The sequence below is a fragment of the Diceros bicornis genome, chromosome 31 (genome assembly GCF_020826845.1).
Source record: "Diceros bicornis minor isolate mBicDic1 chromosome 31, mDicBic1.mat.cur, whole genome shotgun sequence".
Taxonomy (NCBI): domain Eukaryota; kingdom Metazoa; phylum Chordata; class Mammalia; order Perissodactyla; family Rhinocerotidae; genus Diceros; species Diceros bicornis.
The window spans coordinates 33,296,458-33,313,511 of NC_080770.1; the positions used below are offsets into that span (position 1 = coordinate 33,296,458).

A 17,054-nucleotide genomic window follows, 5' to 3' on the forward strand; every position below is an offset into this window, starting at 1 on the left:
TGAAACGAGTTGTATGAGATTCTGGGAAAATGGAAAAAGCTACTGCCTAGCCAGCAGTTTTCAATTTTCCCCATCCAAGTAGGCCATGCCAGACCTATATACATATATATATATATATATTTTTTTTTTTTAATAATATATACGTTTCTTTGACACCCAGAAGACAAGGAAGTAGAGCATTCGGAGGCAGGAGTCTGCTTCCTGAATTAGTTTAGGTTTCTGGATTCCAAAGAATTCCAAATCACCAATAGAAAAGAGGCTGATGACACGCCTCCAGGAAGGCTCTTCCGAAAACAGCATTTATAATAAAAAGTCTGCGGGAAGTCAAAACCTCCCCAGATGGTTGTTCTTACTGGCTTTCCCTATCGCCACCCACTAAGGACCCTTAAGGAAGGAATGTGCCAGCTGAGCCGAAGACAGGCTTGGATGTACTCAGCCAGCCCTCCTCTTGACCTCTGCCCTCCTGTGCGCCTTAGGGAGGATTTGCAATCACCCCGTCTTGCTGAGTCCCAACTCTCAGTCCAACAGTCCTGAAGTTTCGGGTATCTCCTCACTGGCCTTAGAACATCTAGTCTCTTCAGGAACTTATCAATTGTAACGTTTTCTAGTATGCCATAGGCTACTTTCAAGTTTCCATCTGCTTGCTTTCTTGGACACCCTTCTGCACATGAATTGATGAATTTGGAGCTGCAACGGGCCTTACTGGATCCTACAGCACTTCAATGACCCTCAGGTTAGCCCTGGACTCATTTTGCTGGACAAATGAGTCTCTCTTTTCCTAAACCACCAAAAGAAACTTAGCTAAGTACTCTGAAAGAGGAATGCACAATTCTGTTCTCAACCCAAGTCCTGAACTATGTTTTAATTAAGTCTCAAAGCATTCCTTCTTCCCCTTGATTTCTGAACGGCATACAGGCTCTGTGAACACGGGTCCAACTCTGGGTCCTCAGCAGCCAGAGCAACATCTGGCACAGAGAAGAGCTCAAATATTGCTTGAACGAATGACTAGCTTACTTCTCTTCAATATTACTTCTAACGGTGTCAGCACTGGATCCCAAGCCTTCAAACAGGCTGGTACATAGCAGGCCCTCAAACGCCTTTACTGATGAGCTTAGGCAGGAGAGGTGCAGCCCTTAAAAGACGTGCTAGGAGTGTTCATAGAATGTGCCAACTGCCTTTTCTAAAGCACATGTGAGATACTCATTATTTAAGATAGGCTATTAGCAGCTTGAATGTTAACTTCATCTAATTCCCATAAGATATATCTTGTCAGGGTTTTCTTCTTTGGTGGGAAATGGTACTTCAGGGTAGACCTGATCTGGTTTTTGCTGAGACCACTAATTGTTGTGTTTGCCAACACCAGACAAAATTGCATGCCCTGATGATAAACACCTTCAACATGGCTACTTTTAAAAGTCAGGGAACCCAAGGAGTAGCAAGTAGCCAGCAGCACTGCCTGCTTGGTTTGTGGAAGCTTCTTTCATGAAGGGCTGTCCATGGGATTACAGACAATGAGGTGACACAATCTCCAGAGAGCCAATAATCCAGGAAAGCATGGGCAATTTGAAAAAGTCTGCGTCAAAGAATCTGCAGAGGATGACCAGAACCCTGAGCCTATTTGCATCAACCCCTCAGCAAGCTTCTACCAGAAATTTAACCCCCTGTTGAGCACGTAACCTTCCATTAAATCAGAATGCTCTGGAGGTTGCCCTGGCTTCTGGGTGACAAGGGATAGAAAAGTTCCCCGACTTCACATTCACAAACCAGTAGATTTCTGCCACACTCTTTGGAGACCAGAGTTCCACCTGCCAAGAAGCGCAGCCAGGAAAAGAGAAAATCCACACCATACTAGGAAAGCTGCCCAGAGGCAGATGCCCTATCTGAGTTTGAACCATCCTCCACAGAAGGAGCGCAGCCAATCTGGAAACCTGTTCTACAACAAACCACAGGGAAAAAGCAGAGGGAAGCAAAGAAAGAGACAAGAGGGAGATGTAAACGCTTTCCAATGAAAGCGGATCATGAGGGGCCAAGACCCAAAGCAACCTGACGCAGTGTTTACATATTTCCGCTCTCGCCGTCCCAAGTCCTCAATCGCCCACACAGACTGAGCAAGTGTTAGGAGCCTTCCCCGATAGGCCGGAAATAAAACTCTTACGCAGATTTAACTTGATCAGGTAACTCCTTCAGATATGCTTCTTTTGACCAAAACAAAGGAATTGTTTAGTAAACCACGGGTGATGAATATAACTGAATACTATACAATCAATAATATGAATATAAATCATGTCAAAACATAAAAATACAAAGTTAAGTTGAAAAAAGTAGCAGATGGAATGGTATGCATATGCTATGATCCCAACTTGATGAAAACAGTCTTATCCATACGGGGATAAGAGCAAGAAGGAAACACGCAAAACAGAAAATAGCTTCTGTATCAGCCTCGAAGTGTCACCATATCCCAGGGAGAAGAGAACAAGGGAAGTTCTTCTAAGAAACTTCCAATATGGCACCTCTTGAAAACAGAGTTGTAGATGGAAATAATTGTAGGCAGTAGCAGTCAATGCAGACAGAGCACTGACAACTGCCAGAGCCACCTCCCCACGTGATGTCACCTACTTCTAGAGACAGGAGACAATCAACACATAAGTGCCTATCACTCAGGAAAATTAGAGACATTTTTGCAAATGTATCGCTATTGGAAAGCACAGTGATTCATTCTCCTTACTGGTAGTGGGAGTGTTCTCTGAGTGGTCAGACACCCAGGGACTGCCTTGGTCTTGGGTGGGGCGTGTGGTGGGAAGGTGGGTGTGGAAGATGCTGTAACCTCCTGAAGTGCTTCTTTCACTGGAGGATCCACTGCTCACGTCCTCGTCAGCCTGGGTGCTGGGGTTGATGTCTTCAGGGTTAGTTCTGTACTCGCCCTTCTTGCTGTAGCGGGTGCCATCACGGTTCACAATAGCTGGGAGAGAGAGAAGGCACTTTCAGAACGGGACAGCTGACATTCCCAGAGTACAGGGAAGACTGGAATATCATAGAAGACAGTGACTTCAAAGCTATCTTTTCTTTTTTGTTAAGAAAAACACACCTAACTACCTATCTAGTGGGGGACAGAGTGGCTGAGGCACTAAGAAAGTGCACCCTCCTCCACTCCCCCAACACTGGAAACGGGGAGAGGAAAGAGGATGTGTCTGGGAGTCTCCATGTTTGCGTCCCAGCTTCGTGTGGCTCTAGACAAGGTAGCTCACTGAGCTTCAGTTTTGTCATTTGTAGACGGGGACAATACTACTTTCTGTTATGAGCACTATATGATACCTTGTAAAGTGCTTAGCATAGTATTCAAAACATAGTTGGTGCTCAACAAATGGAAATTCTCCCGCCTGGTCCCTACTCTCCCTTCTGAAGTACATGTAAAATTTGTTGCTATTAATTCCATCTATTTCCAGAAAGGATTTGAAGTAGAAGACAGAAAGCAGTCTTGACAGGGAAGATATATTGGTAAACCCATGAAGAATTAGATGTTCTTTTTAAGGAGCAAATTTTGTCAGTTTAGGCGAATCCTTACTTCTGGCTGGGAAATCAGAATGCTTAAATATTGACAGAGCCTCTGCCATCCTCTGTGAAATTCAGCCTTGAAATTAACAAGCATGGATGTATAGAAAGATCAAAATCTTCGGTTTAAACAAGCAAATGACTAGAATAGACAAGAGGGGGAAAAGCCAGAAGGAATTTGTTCGTTGTTCCTTCCTAAAAGTATTTGCTGCCTTCATGTCTGGCCACTCACTACGTAAGTGCGCATTTAGCTGAAATTATTTTCCGCTGTATTGTCTTGGTAAGACTAAAGATTCCTTTTGTCTACCTATCTAGCTTGCTCAAGTGGAACTATTAACAAAGCATAAATTAAAAAACAAAGTCCCAGTCATCCTGATAATCGCTGCAAATGAGATCTGATAAGGGAATACGACCAAACTTGTATAAGTCTGGACGTCAGAAGAGATCTGTGGGGACCACAGAAGTGGAGGATTTATTGAGCAGCTATAGACATATTATTGTTCTGAATTTCCACGACAATTCTCAGATGTTGTTCCACTACCCAGGTGAGAAAACAGAGGCTCAGAAAGAGTAAGTCATTCCTCTAAGATTCAAACCAGACCTCACTGAAACAGCACATCTCACACTGCAGGCCTCTCCTCCCTTTTGCAAGGGATAGGCCAGGGACAATTCCTTACATAACACTGCGGGCTGGATGTGTGTGGTCTGGGCAGATTCTCGTCCCCCTGCCACCGCCACCACCTATGCACACTGAGAGGTCTGTTCTCAGGAGGCGGAAGGCAGGCCTCCTCAATACCGTGCTACTTCTCAGAGAAACGAGGCTCAGGGGCAATGAGATTGGGGCTAAGAGGCTGAGCTGTTTGAAAGTTCTGCTTGAGATATTCTGTTTTCTACAGTGCTGATACCTACCTCTGTGGATGATCGGCACGATTTCAGGTGGACGTGGTATAAAAATGTTGAAACATATATCAGGAAGTTTATACTCTTCAAAACTATCTTTCAATACTTCAGTTAAATCAAATGGAAAATTTGGTGGGCTGGAATGCCCCTACCAACACTTATGAATCTCCTTCTATTAGAGCCTTCAGCAGGTAGAATTTAAGGACATTATTGAATACTTCTTGCATTTAAATTTATTTTTAAGGTTATCTACTACTTATGACAAGGGATGCTCTTTTTCCATTTGCAGTTTCTTTTTTTAAAATAAACGTATTTTGAGTAGAAAAGAATGGGTCACTTAACCGAAAAATATCAAGTAAATGATAGTGCTGTGTACAGAGATATGCCCCCAAAAATGTGAAACTTGTTTTCAAATGACTGAAGTTGGAGGAACAATGTGTTAGGGTAAACCAGAGAGCTGTTTCAAGCCATCGAGGGAAAGGGGGAGAAACACTGAGCTGTAGCCCACCATCCCTAGCCTTAGGGAAGTAACATTCAATATTCATTCAAATATAAAACAGAAAATGCACCTGATCCCATTCCCAAGCACAGGGAAACTCAGTCAAGGTGAGAAGAGATACGTACTTATGGTAATGGGTCCTTCAAAGGCGTTGGGCAGGTCAGTGACTGATGAGCAGTCTTCTTCTCCAGGTGGAGCTATGGGGTAGAAAAGAAAAAAAGGCATGAGATGTCTTAAAAAAATATGAGCAAAATCATGTCTATTAGTTAGCTAGGACTTATATATCCCAAACTTATAACTTATCCCAACTAATTTTCTTTTTCTGAAACTTGGTTAAGTCTTCTAGGAACTTCTTTGATCTTTGTGATGCATTTTCCATATTTATTTAGCTTCATATATTTCTGGAAGCCTACTTGTTCCCCTACTCACCCCAACAAATTCATTCGTTAACAAACACACGTGTTCTATATCAGGCCTTGTAGAAGGCTGGGGGCACAATGGTGAACAAGATAGACAGTCCTTCTCTAACGAAGCATACATTAGAAATTATCTTTTTCATTTGTTATTGTAAAAGTAATGTGGGAACATTGTAAAACCGTTTTAAAATAAAGAAATGTATGAACTATAATGAGAAAATCATGTGTAATCCTAATAACCTACAGAAATGATGGAAAAACATGGCAGACTAATACAATCAAATATTTACCAACATGAACAGCATGAGAATCTGAAGATTCATATAAAATAATCCACAAAAAATTTACTTGATAGAAATATTTAAAAACAAACTTATCTTAGTCTTTTTATTAATGTAATAATTAATTTATTAACTTTAATCTATTTAGATGCCTACTTTGTATAAGCTGCTTCTCAGCATGTAGTCTCTGAGGGCCTTGGCACCCAGAATATCTCCTGAGACTGCTGTTTCAGCATATCTCACTATGGGCACCTCTGGCTTCTTTCTCTTTTGTCTTTCATTTATCTTTTACTTTCCCCCCTTCTTCAGGAATAGATTTCTGACTGTGCCTTGGGCCTGCCTGGTCACTCACAGGCATTCCTAGTAGCCCTCAGAGTAACACTGTGTAAAGCCTCTGAAAACAGATCCTGAAAGTTCCACCCCGCATGCCATCCCTTGAGTCCTAAAAGAAAACTGCAGAACGTCTTAGAAAACTGTTTCATTCGTGCCCAATCACCCTATTAGGTAACTAGACCTTGTGTTGAGTTCTAAAAACTCAAAGAGCTTGAAATTGGCTTTGCTGTTCTAGGAAGGTTGGATCCATTTGTGCATTATAGCTTTTATACTGTGTGTGTGTGTGTGTGTGTGTGTGTGTGTGTGTGTGTGAGTTTTAATGTAAAACGGAAATTTGTTAGTTTGGTTTCTCCAGAGTTGCTTCTTGGCAAAGAGGAAGGAAGAAAGGAATGGATGGATAGAAGGACGGATGGATGGATGGAGGCAGGCAGGCAGGCAGCCTGCTATCACAACGAAGGCTGTTGTCACAAGTATCTTAAGTGTCCTGCCATAACACTGGACAAAAACACAAGTTGAACAAAACAGGTTTTGGTTGCGTCCCAGTTCCTAGGAGCATCTTTTCCCACAGATAAAGGGGATGTCCTTTACAGGCCTATTTCTTTGGCCTCATAGTGAAACTAACTGGCAGCTTTATATTCAACTAGAGAAAAGCAGGGTGTTAGGAAAAGCCATTCTTGCAAAGCCTGATTAAAATATTTCTCAGAAGAGAGACTCTTCAAAGAGAAAGTCACCTCCTTGGTAAGGCCATTCCTCACCATCCGATCTAAACCAGCCCCACACCACACCCCCACACCCATCACCATCACATATGACCCTGCTCTCATTTCTTCTTCAGGCTTACCGCTATCTAAAATTATCTTATTCATTTTACCTGATGGCTGTTCATGGCACATCTCCCAACCCCTACCCCCTGCTACCCACCCACCTCTATAGAAATACGTAAGCTCCATAAGATGAGTTGTAACCTTATCTGTCTTGGCCAGAAGACAGATATATGTGGCCATCACCATTTATGTGTGATGGAAACAGAGAGACACAATAAATATTTGTTGAATGAATGAAAAAGGAAAAAAGTAACAATATAATTTTTCAAGGGTCCATTCTTCCTGTAAACATACCTAAGATGTTAACCCCCCAAATGATCTGGAAATATAAACAGGTCAAGAAGCAATTAGATAAACTGAATGGCAATGCCATAAGAAATAATAAAAGGAAGTTTCAGATACATCAGTTCATTTATTCATTTTAAGCATTTACTCAACACATATGCTAGATCACATAATAAAAAAGGAGCAAAAATATGAATACGTTCCTGCCTCTGCTTTTGAGGAATTCACAAGGTCATGGGGGCAATAATAATTAATATTTCTTTTGGTTTTTACAGTTTAAAAAAAAATTTTTTTCCCAATGATTTCCTCATTTGAAAATCAGGGCATAGGGCCAATCTGGGAGATCTTGATGAATAGCTACTCTGTCTGTCTCAGGGACACCACCAGAAACTGACCTGATCGTGAGATGCTTCTGATATGGTTATGTTGCACAGACCCAGAAACAGGCCTGATTATTGCTTCTTAATTGCAGGGATGAAATAATCTCCCCCAAATTCAAACACAACTGCAGGTAACAGTAGTGCACTGGGAAGTTCCAGGAGCTAAGTTGTAACAGAATGGGGCATGATGCCAAAAACACAAAGTTTTGTAAATGATTAGAGCATTTGTTCAAATGGACCCCCTTCATGCTCCAATTCACCTTAACTTTATGAAGAACATCAAATCTGGCAAGCATACTAAGATGGATGGTGACCTAAATGTGCAATTAATACACTCATGCTCCCATGTCAGATAGCAGAGCCTCATTAGACAGTGTTTCATTTCATTTAACGAGCTCAGCACTGCTGGGAGAATCAAGCCTGGTGAGGTTTTCCTGAACTCAAGGATTTGTTAGAAAGATTCTGAGGTGGGCTTCCCAGTGGGCTATATTCTCGGCTCCACTGCACCAAAATAGCCAAAAGAAACTAACTCTTCAGTCTAGCCAATCACTGGTGCCAAATAGAAAGGCACCTTCTTAAATGCCTAAGACATGCTAGATAGCCAATAAATATTTGTTGAATAAAAGACTGAATGAATAAACTAATGAATGTAGACTCTTCCCCTAAATCGTACCTGCAGAAGAGAATGAAGCACTGAAAGCAAACAAAAATGAACTAAGTCACGTCAGCTCTCTGTGTGGTTAACACAGAAGTCACAGGCTTGCGCTGAGCCCTACTGCCAAGGGATAAGGCAGTCAACCTCAAGAAGCCTTCTCAGGGTCTGCTTTATATTTATTTGTAAACCGCAGGCTGTGTTTTACAAAAATACTCCTGAAACTGTATGCATCCAAAGCTATCTGCTAAGATTGAGCTGGCTTTGGTCCCAGTGGTCAGTCTGTTGGGGAACCCGACCACCTGCTTGTAGTTCTCAGGCTAAGCCAGGTTCAAGGATCTTTCCAATGAGAGCCTTTGCGTGAAGCAGATGGTATCAACATCTGTGTCTCACTCAATACCCCATCATCTGACTCTAAACCAAGGTACCTAGAATTTGTTTATCCTTAGATACATGTTCTTCTCCAGCTCCTCCATTTTTTGTCTTATTGCTTTAACAAGACTGTTAACTCCCAAGACAAGAAATACGGCCTCCAGTTCTTTCTCGCCCCACTCTGCCCAGCACAGTACTGAGTGCACATAACTGATCAACAAATACTCTGGTTAAAACTTAAAGAAAAACTTATAAAAGCAGCCTATCCACATTGAGCAAATTTGGAAAAGGGAAAAGGAAAAACATCACTTTGAACTTTCTACTTGAATACAGCCATTTTGGTATGCGATACACCCCCCGGGGACTTCTCAAACTTGTCAACTGAACTAGCCTCCCCAGAGAAGAGGAAAGTTAATTAGTACTGTTCACTCCCTTCTCTGAGGATAGGCCCAACCTTATGGGCAAAAATAAGGGCGGGCAGAAAAGTCCCAGTAGTGACTTGCCTAGATGGTGTCAACTCCAGGCAATAAAACAGTGTGAGCTTCTACCTTTGAGAGCTAAGCTTCTTTCCAGCAACTGATACCAATTTGTAAAACAGGTGAGACAATGTGGATACACAACAACATAATTTATTGCCTACATTCACTCGACAAGATTCAGCTGGAGACGCAACAGCCAGTACCTGGAGACACTCAACAGCATGTCGTCTCGAGCTAGCCCTTTCCCACGTGACCAACCCTTTCATCTAAAGCACAAAGTCTTCCTTGACCTCTGGCACTGAGAGGAGCTGGCTAGACCATATGTTGCTCTGAGTCTATTTCCTGTTTATTTGCATTTAGTTTTTCTCATTGTCATGTCATTAGAATGGACATCCTGGGTGTGGGTATCGGCCATGTACTGTTTAGCCTCAGTTAGACTCTCCTCCTTTTGGTCAAACGCCATTTGTGTTCTTTGCTCATATGACAGGGAGGAGTAAACATTCTGCAGTCTTCTCCTTCTTGTTTTGAGTGTCCCTCCATAGGTTTGGTGTCCTGTATATATTTGACATAATTTACTGGCTTCACACACTCCATTCCAACTAGCCAGCCCTGACACTTCTCTTTCTCCTAAACTCTAGATTTCCCCTCTGAATTCCCACTCTGATCTCTACTGCTCATGCAATAGTAGGTGGATGCCATAGCCTAAAGCTACTGATGTAACCTCAAAATTTTTTGGATGTCCCTACTTTAGCTTAAAAACTCATGCAGATTTTATGTTCTACTACCATATATAATAACTACTTGTCTCATAAAAACAATGCCTTAAGCCATCATATAATCATATCTGTTTGTCTCATACAGATAATGTCTTGAATCACTTTCCAGCTAATTTAACATCCCTGTCCCATCTTGAAGGAAAAATGACATGCCAGGAAGACGTGTCAAGTTTACCTTGTGGCTTCATTTTCCCCTTCACACAATCTCAAACCTTTAGGGGGAACAGAAGGCCCAGTTTGAAAAGTAAAATATTTGATTGTTGGCATCCAGAAATTTGACATTCATGGGTTCAACCTTTCTCAAAAGACCCTGAAGATTCATGATGCATAGAATTCTTTAATTTTACTGAATTAGACTAGTAGTCATGAGTTTCTAGGCTAGTGGTTGGAAGCAAGTCCCAAAGACAGGGAAGGGGCCTGGCCAGCAGCCCTGCATGCACATAATTACTTGGCTTTCTTATTCTCCAATTATGGGGTTCTCAGTTGTTGGGTAAGGACACTCAAGAAGGTCAAAGGCCTCTGAGCCTTCTCTCTGGCCCCAACATATAATAAACACCTCGAAGCTAAGCCATTGGCTTGTGCCCCAATGCTTTCAGTAGATTCATGTCACTCCTCTATTCAAACCCTTCAATGGCTTCCCATCACACTGAGAATAAAATCCGAACTCCACCGCGGCCTACAAGGCCCTGCGTGATCTGGCCCCTGCTTACCTCTCTGACTCCATTCCTTGGCATTCTCCCCTCTGATCACTGGTCTTCGTCCACCCCAACCTCCCTGCTGTCCTCAGAACAGGCCACGATGCTCCACATGCCCACTCTGCCCATGGCTTTCCTCCCTCCCTTCAATCAGGTCTCTCCTAAATGAGCCTCCTCAGAGGCACTTTCCCTGACCATATTCTCAGAGAAAAAGGCATCCCCAGTACCTTGTAGCCTCTTGCTCTGCTTTCTTTTTTACAGCGCTTGTCACCCTCTGATTTCATATAAAATATCTAATATTTATTTGTTTACTGTTGGCCTCCCCAACTTAGCAGGGAAGCACCCTGGAGGCAGGAGTCTTGTCTCTGCTGTAGAGGTATTCAGGGAACATCTGTTACGTGAATGGAAGCTACATGAATCTCCATTGAAGCCCAGACTGAACAGCTGTCAGCCATGCTGCCGAAGGCTTACATGCCAGAAGCAACCCCAAATGCAGAGACCATCCACTTAGAACCAACCTGAAGCATTGAAGCAGTAGGTGTCGTACTGGGAGGTGTTGGACGTGAGGATGTAGACCCCTGTGTTGTTTGCTGCACAGATGGAGTTGGGGTGGATCCGGGGGATCACCACATGCCCTTCTATGAACCCGTACCTGCAAAAGGAAAAGCAGCGGTTACCCCCCTGCCAGGCTGTGACAGGGATTTCATAACGTCCCATCAAATGACGCCCCACACAGGGCAACGTTCATTCAGTTCACCCCCAGGGCTATTAGAGGTTTCAACAACTGAGCTACATGAAATCCAGAAATAACAGCCGACAGAGAGCGAAAGGGATCAACAAGGCTAACAGAGACAAAGTCATTTTATTTGGAGTTCTACAAAGAACTTTTTAAAAAAAATAGATTCATGAAAGGAAAAATTAGTTTCAAATAAAATTTGTGATCCAGTCTCAGGTCAGTGTGAGCAAGCAGAGGGAAGCCCGCGTCACAGAAGACAGAAGAATGATCACTTGATCTTGTGAGATTAACTGTGGCTCTGCATTACCTTTGTATTTTTCAGGAAATGCAGAAACTGACCAGCTCCCATAAGCCAGGAAGGGGGCTCTTCATTTCAGTCCGCAAGTGTCAAACCTGCCTAACTTCTCATCCCTGCCCTTCTTTCCTGGCCTCATCTTTTCCTGTGATTCCCTCACTCCAGACTCCAGTACTCTAAACTCAACGCCCTGTTTATATGCCAGAGACAAGCGCATTTTGCCTCATGAGCATCCCAGGCATAATTCCATTGCCAGTGGTAGTCAATTGACCGTCATTAAAATGGGAGTAATAGTGATTGAGTAGATAGCAATGCAACATTAGACAAAATGTGAAAGAAGACAATACACAGCACCCAGCCCCTTCTATCAGCGTCATGGTGGCTAAATTCTCACTCACTGCACAATTTCTCCCGAATATAAAATTAGATGTGGGCTGAGGAAATACCATTTGCAAGGGATGAGGTGGTGGCAGAGGAAGGGCAGAGAGGGAGAAGGTAAATCCAGCAAGTTTTTGAAAATGCAGAGCTGGCTAAAATGCACAGCGTAGATCCTTTTCATCTTTCCTGCCAGGGGCAACAGCTCACAGTGCATTGTCCTACAAGATCCATGGAAATGGCTGTGAGTTTGAAATTTCTGAGCATACAAAATTCATTAGGTCTATGTCGCAACTATAGCTTGCATGACTAACTTCATCTGCACGGACAGACTGGTTTCTCCAAGGACTCCTTAGCTTGGTCATAGCGGTGGGGGACGCAATTAAATGTTAATAACTTTCCAGATATCTGAGAATTGCTACTAATCAGGGTGGGGCAGACTGAAGAGAGCAGCTGCTCAGGGTTAATGGCAGCTTATGAGACTGCCATCTGTCCTACAGCGGATATCTGATTCACAGCTGCCTGAGTGAAATGATGCAAATGAGTTTTGCAACACTTAAAACCAGCTATGGGTGGAACAATAGATTTCTTTGGCACAGTTTTTCTTTTCTCTTTTTAAAAAAAATAATAATACTCCTTGGCGAGCCTACTCCCCACCCCACCCCCATCACATTCAGCAAGTCTGTATAACACTGACATTCTAGAATCTACATTTCCTTTGTAAATTATTCCTGAGATTTTGCCACATCACGTTGACCGCCAGTTCTGTGTGTCACACTGTACACGAGTTGGGGATATTAAAATTGATATGTGTGTATACCGCACGAGGAGGCTGCTGTTCATGGGGAGAAAAAAAATACTCAGCAAATCCATGCAGCATACGCCCACCTCCCTTTTGCTCTCAGTCCTTCCGGAGGCCTTGGTCATTAAACTCTTGCCCTGGCCTCAGATGAAACAGGCCTGAATGGCGGACTCCTCCCTGTGCAAGCAATGTGGCCCAAGGCAAGCTGCGGGACCTCTCCAAGCCTCAGCTGCTTCTACCATAAGGTGGAGGGATATAAGGGCCCCCGGGACAGTCTGAGGATTCAGCGAGGGGATGTGGACCAGTGATATAACGGCCCCCGGGACAGTCTGAGGATTAAGCGAGGGGATGTGGACCAGTGATATAACGGCCCCCCCGGACAGTCTGAGGATTAAGCGAGGGGATGTGGACCAGTGGGCAGCAGGGTGCCCAGCATCTTAGTGCTCCGTGATCGGCCGGTGGGAGTGGTAAGAACTTCCCTTGTTTTTGGCACATGAGAAGATTTCTGTATTTCATAAGCATACCTTGTCTGTATTTCACAATAAAAATTCAGCTTACCAAATCCACTTTCTTAGGCTACCGGTCTGGTCAGGGCTGTATTTAAACAGTTAGCCTTGGGAAGAGAAGAAATGGATCTGCTCATTGGCCTTCCCTCATTGCAGCCTACAGGTCAGGCTCCGTGGCTACCAGAGCTATCTCCCTTTCTCTGCTCCTTTTCTATTCTCCCAGACTGAGCTCTGAACACATACAGAGGTCCACATACATCTGCTCTTTGTCTTAGAGCAGAGCTTCTCAATAGAACTTTCTGCGATAATGGAAACGTTCTATAATCTATGCTGTCCAATACAGTAGCCATTAGCCATTTGTGGCTAATTGAGCACTTGAAGTGTAGCTAGTGCCACTGAAGAACTAAAGTTTTAGCTTTATTTAGTTTTAATTAAGTGTAAATCACCACCTGGCCGGTGGCTACCATATTAGACAGTGCAATTTAATTTAATTTATTTATTTTTTTGTGAGGAAGATCAGCCCTGAGCTAACATCTGCTGCCAATCCTCCTCTGTTTTCTGAGGAAGATCCTCCCTGGGCTAACATCAGTGGCCATCTTCCTCTACTTCATACTGAACGCCACCACAGCATGGCCTGACAAGCGGTGCGTGGGCGCACCCGGGATCCTAACCTTCGAACCCCAGGCCGCCAAAGCGGGGCGCGCACTTAACCGCTGCGCCACCGGACCCACACCACAGACAGTGCAATTTGAAAGTGAGATTTTCCTTTTCCTTTTCAGCAAGAGTCTCCGCTACCACTCATCATGTAGGTGACTTACTCTGCAACCAAGGACAGGGGATAGACATATTTACCTTACATTTAGTTCTGCAGCTTGACTTTTAAAAAGCAGTCGTGTTTGCACGTACGTGCAAGGAAGAGAAAGGGGAACCACATTGCCTAATGACATGACATTGCAAGAGCACAGAGGAGGTGATGGCAGGCTGGGGTGCAAACTTCAGAGCGGTTCTTCAGATGACCCAGAGCTCTTCTAATGAAAGCAAACCAAACCTAACACCTCACCAGGGTCCTCACCGCTGCTGCTCTTAATGCGCACCACTCGCCACAGGGCCGCGGGAAATTCGAAGAAGCACAGGCCCTTGTCTGCTGTGATTGTCCTGGAGCAGAAGGCCTGAGGAGGGCTCCACGGAGCACTGTGATGTCAGGTCAGAGGCATCTCAGGAGGCCTTCCTGGGTCCCTCCGATCGCTTCCCAATCACTCATAACAATAGATCTTAGTAACTTTCACGGCCTTTTGTTTACCCTCCCAAACCAGAGCAACATAGAAGAGAAACAAAGAGAGAGAGAGAGAGAGTTTTTTGAAAACTCTGCTTTGAGCCAAGTCTGCAGGGCCAAGACTCCACCAGGCACATATTTATTTTAAACTCTGTTATTTGGTTTACGTTCTCTTGTGGTTCTGACAATGATATTGCAGCTTCTTCAAAGCCAGAGAGCCCAGTGGAAGCACTTGAGGCAAGAGGAGGATTCCACCCGATGACCCTTAATGGCCTGCTCTGGGCAACCCCACTATGATTCACAAAGGTGTCTTTAGCAGGCTTTAAATTCCAGCCGTCACCCAGGTTCCAGATTGACTTGGCCAAATTAATAGGTGGGGCTGACCCTTCAGGCAACCCTCCATTCAGCTGTCAGGGAGGAGCCTATCCCACGCTAAGCCCCACCCCCTGGAGCCAGGCAGCCAGCTTTCTGCAGCAGAGGTTCTGGTCTCTCACCTGCAGGTCTCAAACCCGATGCTCAGGGCTTTCTCCATCTGGGCCATGGTGGGCAGTGTGCTATTGAAAGCCTGGCAGAGGTCAGCAGCCTCCGTCCGCGAGATGCTGTAGCGACCATTTTTCTCCACATGGAATACACCCGCGTATCGGCAGGTTATGTTCAAATCTGTGAGATGAAGCAGAAATGTTAGATTCTTCTCCATAAATAATTTGGGAAAGGTAAGTGCGTTTTAGGGTAGAGTCATTAAAAAAACTCATTAAAAAACTTCTGTACTGGCCAGAGCCTTCAGCATTCATGCCAGCATCCCAAAGCACCATTAGAGCAAGCTCGAAGCTGAGATAAGACATGATAGACAGCGGCGCTCTTAAATGCTCTCCACCAATGGCGCCACAACAGAGTTCTAAAAAAGCATAGGATTTATTTCTGATTATTAAAGTAATATATTTTTATAATTATTAAATAATATTTAATAATTATTTAATAATTATTAAAGTAATAACTTGTGGAAAACTGACAATATTCAGGGAAGAAATGAAGGGAAAGTGAGTTCACCACTAAGAAAGCTATTGCAAACATTTTTCATTAAATATTTTGCTGTATCTTCTTTCAGTTTGCTTCTGAATATATGTGTGTGTATGTATACGTACATATGTGTGTACGTATATATGTACGTGTATGTACATATATATGTACGTGTGTGTATGTACGTATATATGTACGTGTGTGTATATACGTGTATATATGTACTGTGTGTATACGTGTATATATGTACGTGTGTCTATATATGTGTGTATATGTACATGTGTATGTATGTACGTGTGTATGTGTATATATGTACATGTGTGTATATACGTATATATGTATGTGTGTGTATATATGTGTATATGTACGTGTGTGTATATACATGTATATGTACGTGCGTGTATATATACGTGTATATGTATGTGTGTGTATATATGTATATATGTACGTGTGTGTATATATGTGTATATATGTACACGTGTGTGTATATGCGTGTATATATGTACACGTGTGTGTACATATATACGTATATATATGCTTGCATAGTTAAAATGGTACTGAATATACAGTTTTAGATTTGGGAGTCTTTTTTTCCCACGTAATCTTATTTTATGAGCATTTTTCCACAATCACGTGGTGTTTCTCCCTTGCTTATAACCTTCAGTGGCTTCTGGTTGCACCCAGAATAAGTTCCCTTAACTGGCTGATAAGACCTACATGATCTGGCTCCCGTCTCCCTCTCGAACCTTTAAGTAGCTCACTCTGCTCCAGGCACAAAGCTCTTCTTCAGTTCCTCTGGATATCCTGAGCTCTTTCCCACCTTAGGACATTTATATCCGCCTTCCCCTCTGTCTGGAATGTTCCATCCTCAGATCACTACATTTCTGTCTTTCAACTCCTCATCACCTCATCTTAGAGTCCTCCTCTGAACACTGAATCCAACCCTCAGCGTCTCCCTCACCTCTCCCCGCTCTCGTGTCTTCACAGCAACTGGGTGACTCATTTGTGCATTCAGTTATTACCCATCAGCCTTTTCTATGATGGAAGCTCCAAAAGAGCAAAAGTCTTCTGCGGGTGTACAGTTGTTTCTCTAACAGTCACAACAGTGGCCGACAGAGAGCAGGTGCTCAACAAGTATTTGTTGAATGAATAAATGACTCTGAAATTTCCTCAAAAACACACTTTTAACATATTGACAGATACATCCAAGACCTATTGTTTGTTCCCAAAAGTTAATGGCATTCAAAATGAAGCTCAAATGCTATCAACTAGTTAAAGAATGACTTAATCCAAGGACTTCTGTGAGTTTCATAGACATTAATCTGAAATCTCAGTGAGGAGCTGAAAAATCATCTGGTTCTACCTGATCCTGTGTAACAATCTCAAAAGTCTTCAAAGACCTTAACTGAAAACTCATTATTCTCCTGGGACTGCATTGTCTCCAGTTTGCACACGAGTAAACTCCCACACAGAAAGGTTGGGTCACTGAGGCTGTCCTGGTGAGGCGTGATTTCCCCTGAGCACTTCCGGGAGCCTCAGAGACCGTCCTCTCTAAGGAAGCTCGCTGACATTTACTCGGGGCCCACCACGCGATGGCCCACGCGCCAGG

At 43.4% G+C, this 17,054-nt stretch overlaps 1 protein-coding gene across 10 annotated transcripts in view; it reads right to left on the reverse strand.

Moving 5' to 3' along the window:
* CD44 (CD44 molecule (Indian blood group)) overlaps positions 1-17,054 on the reverse strand; it is an 87,315-nt gene that overhangs the window by 36,856 nt on the left and 33,405 nt on the right. For all 10 annotated transcript variants that reach the window (XM_058527148.1, XM_058527147.1, XM_058527149.1 and 7 more), the window contains exons 2-5: positions 14,923-15,088; positions 10,960-11,093; positions 5,074-5,145; positions 2,726-2,959 (exon numbers count right to left, since the gene is read on the reverse strand). In XM_058527148.1, coding sequence (XP_058383131.1) covers positions 2,726-2,959; positions 5,074-5,145; positions 10,960-11,093; positions 14,923-15,088 — 606 coding nt within the window. The remainder of the gene's footprint in view (positions 1-2,725; positions 2,960-5,073; positions 5,146-10,959; positions 11,094-14,922; positions 15,089-17,054) is intronic.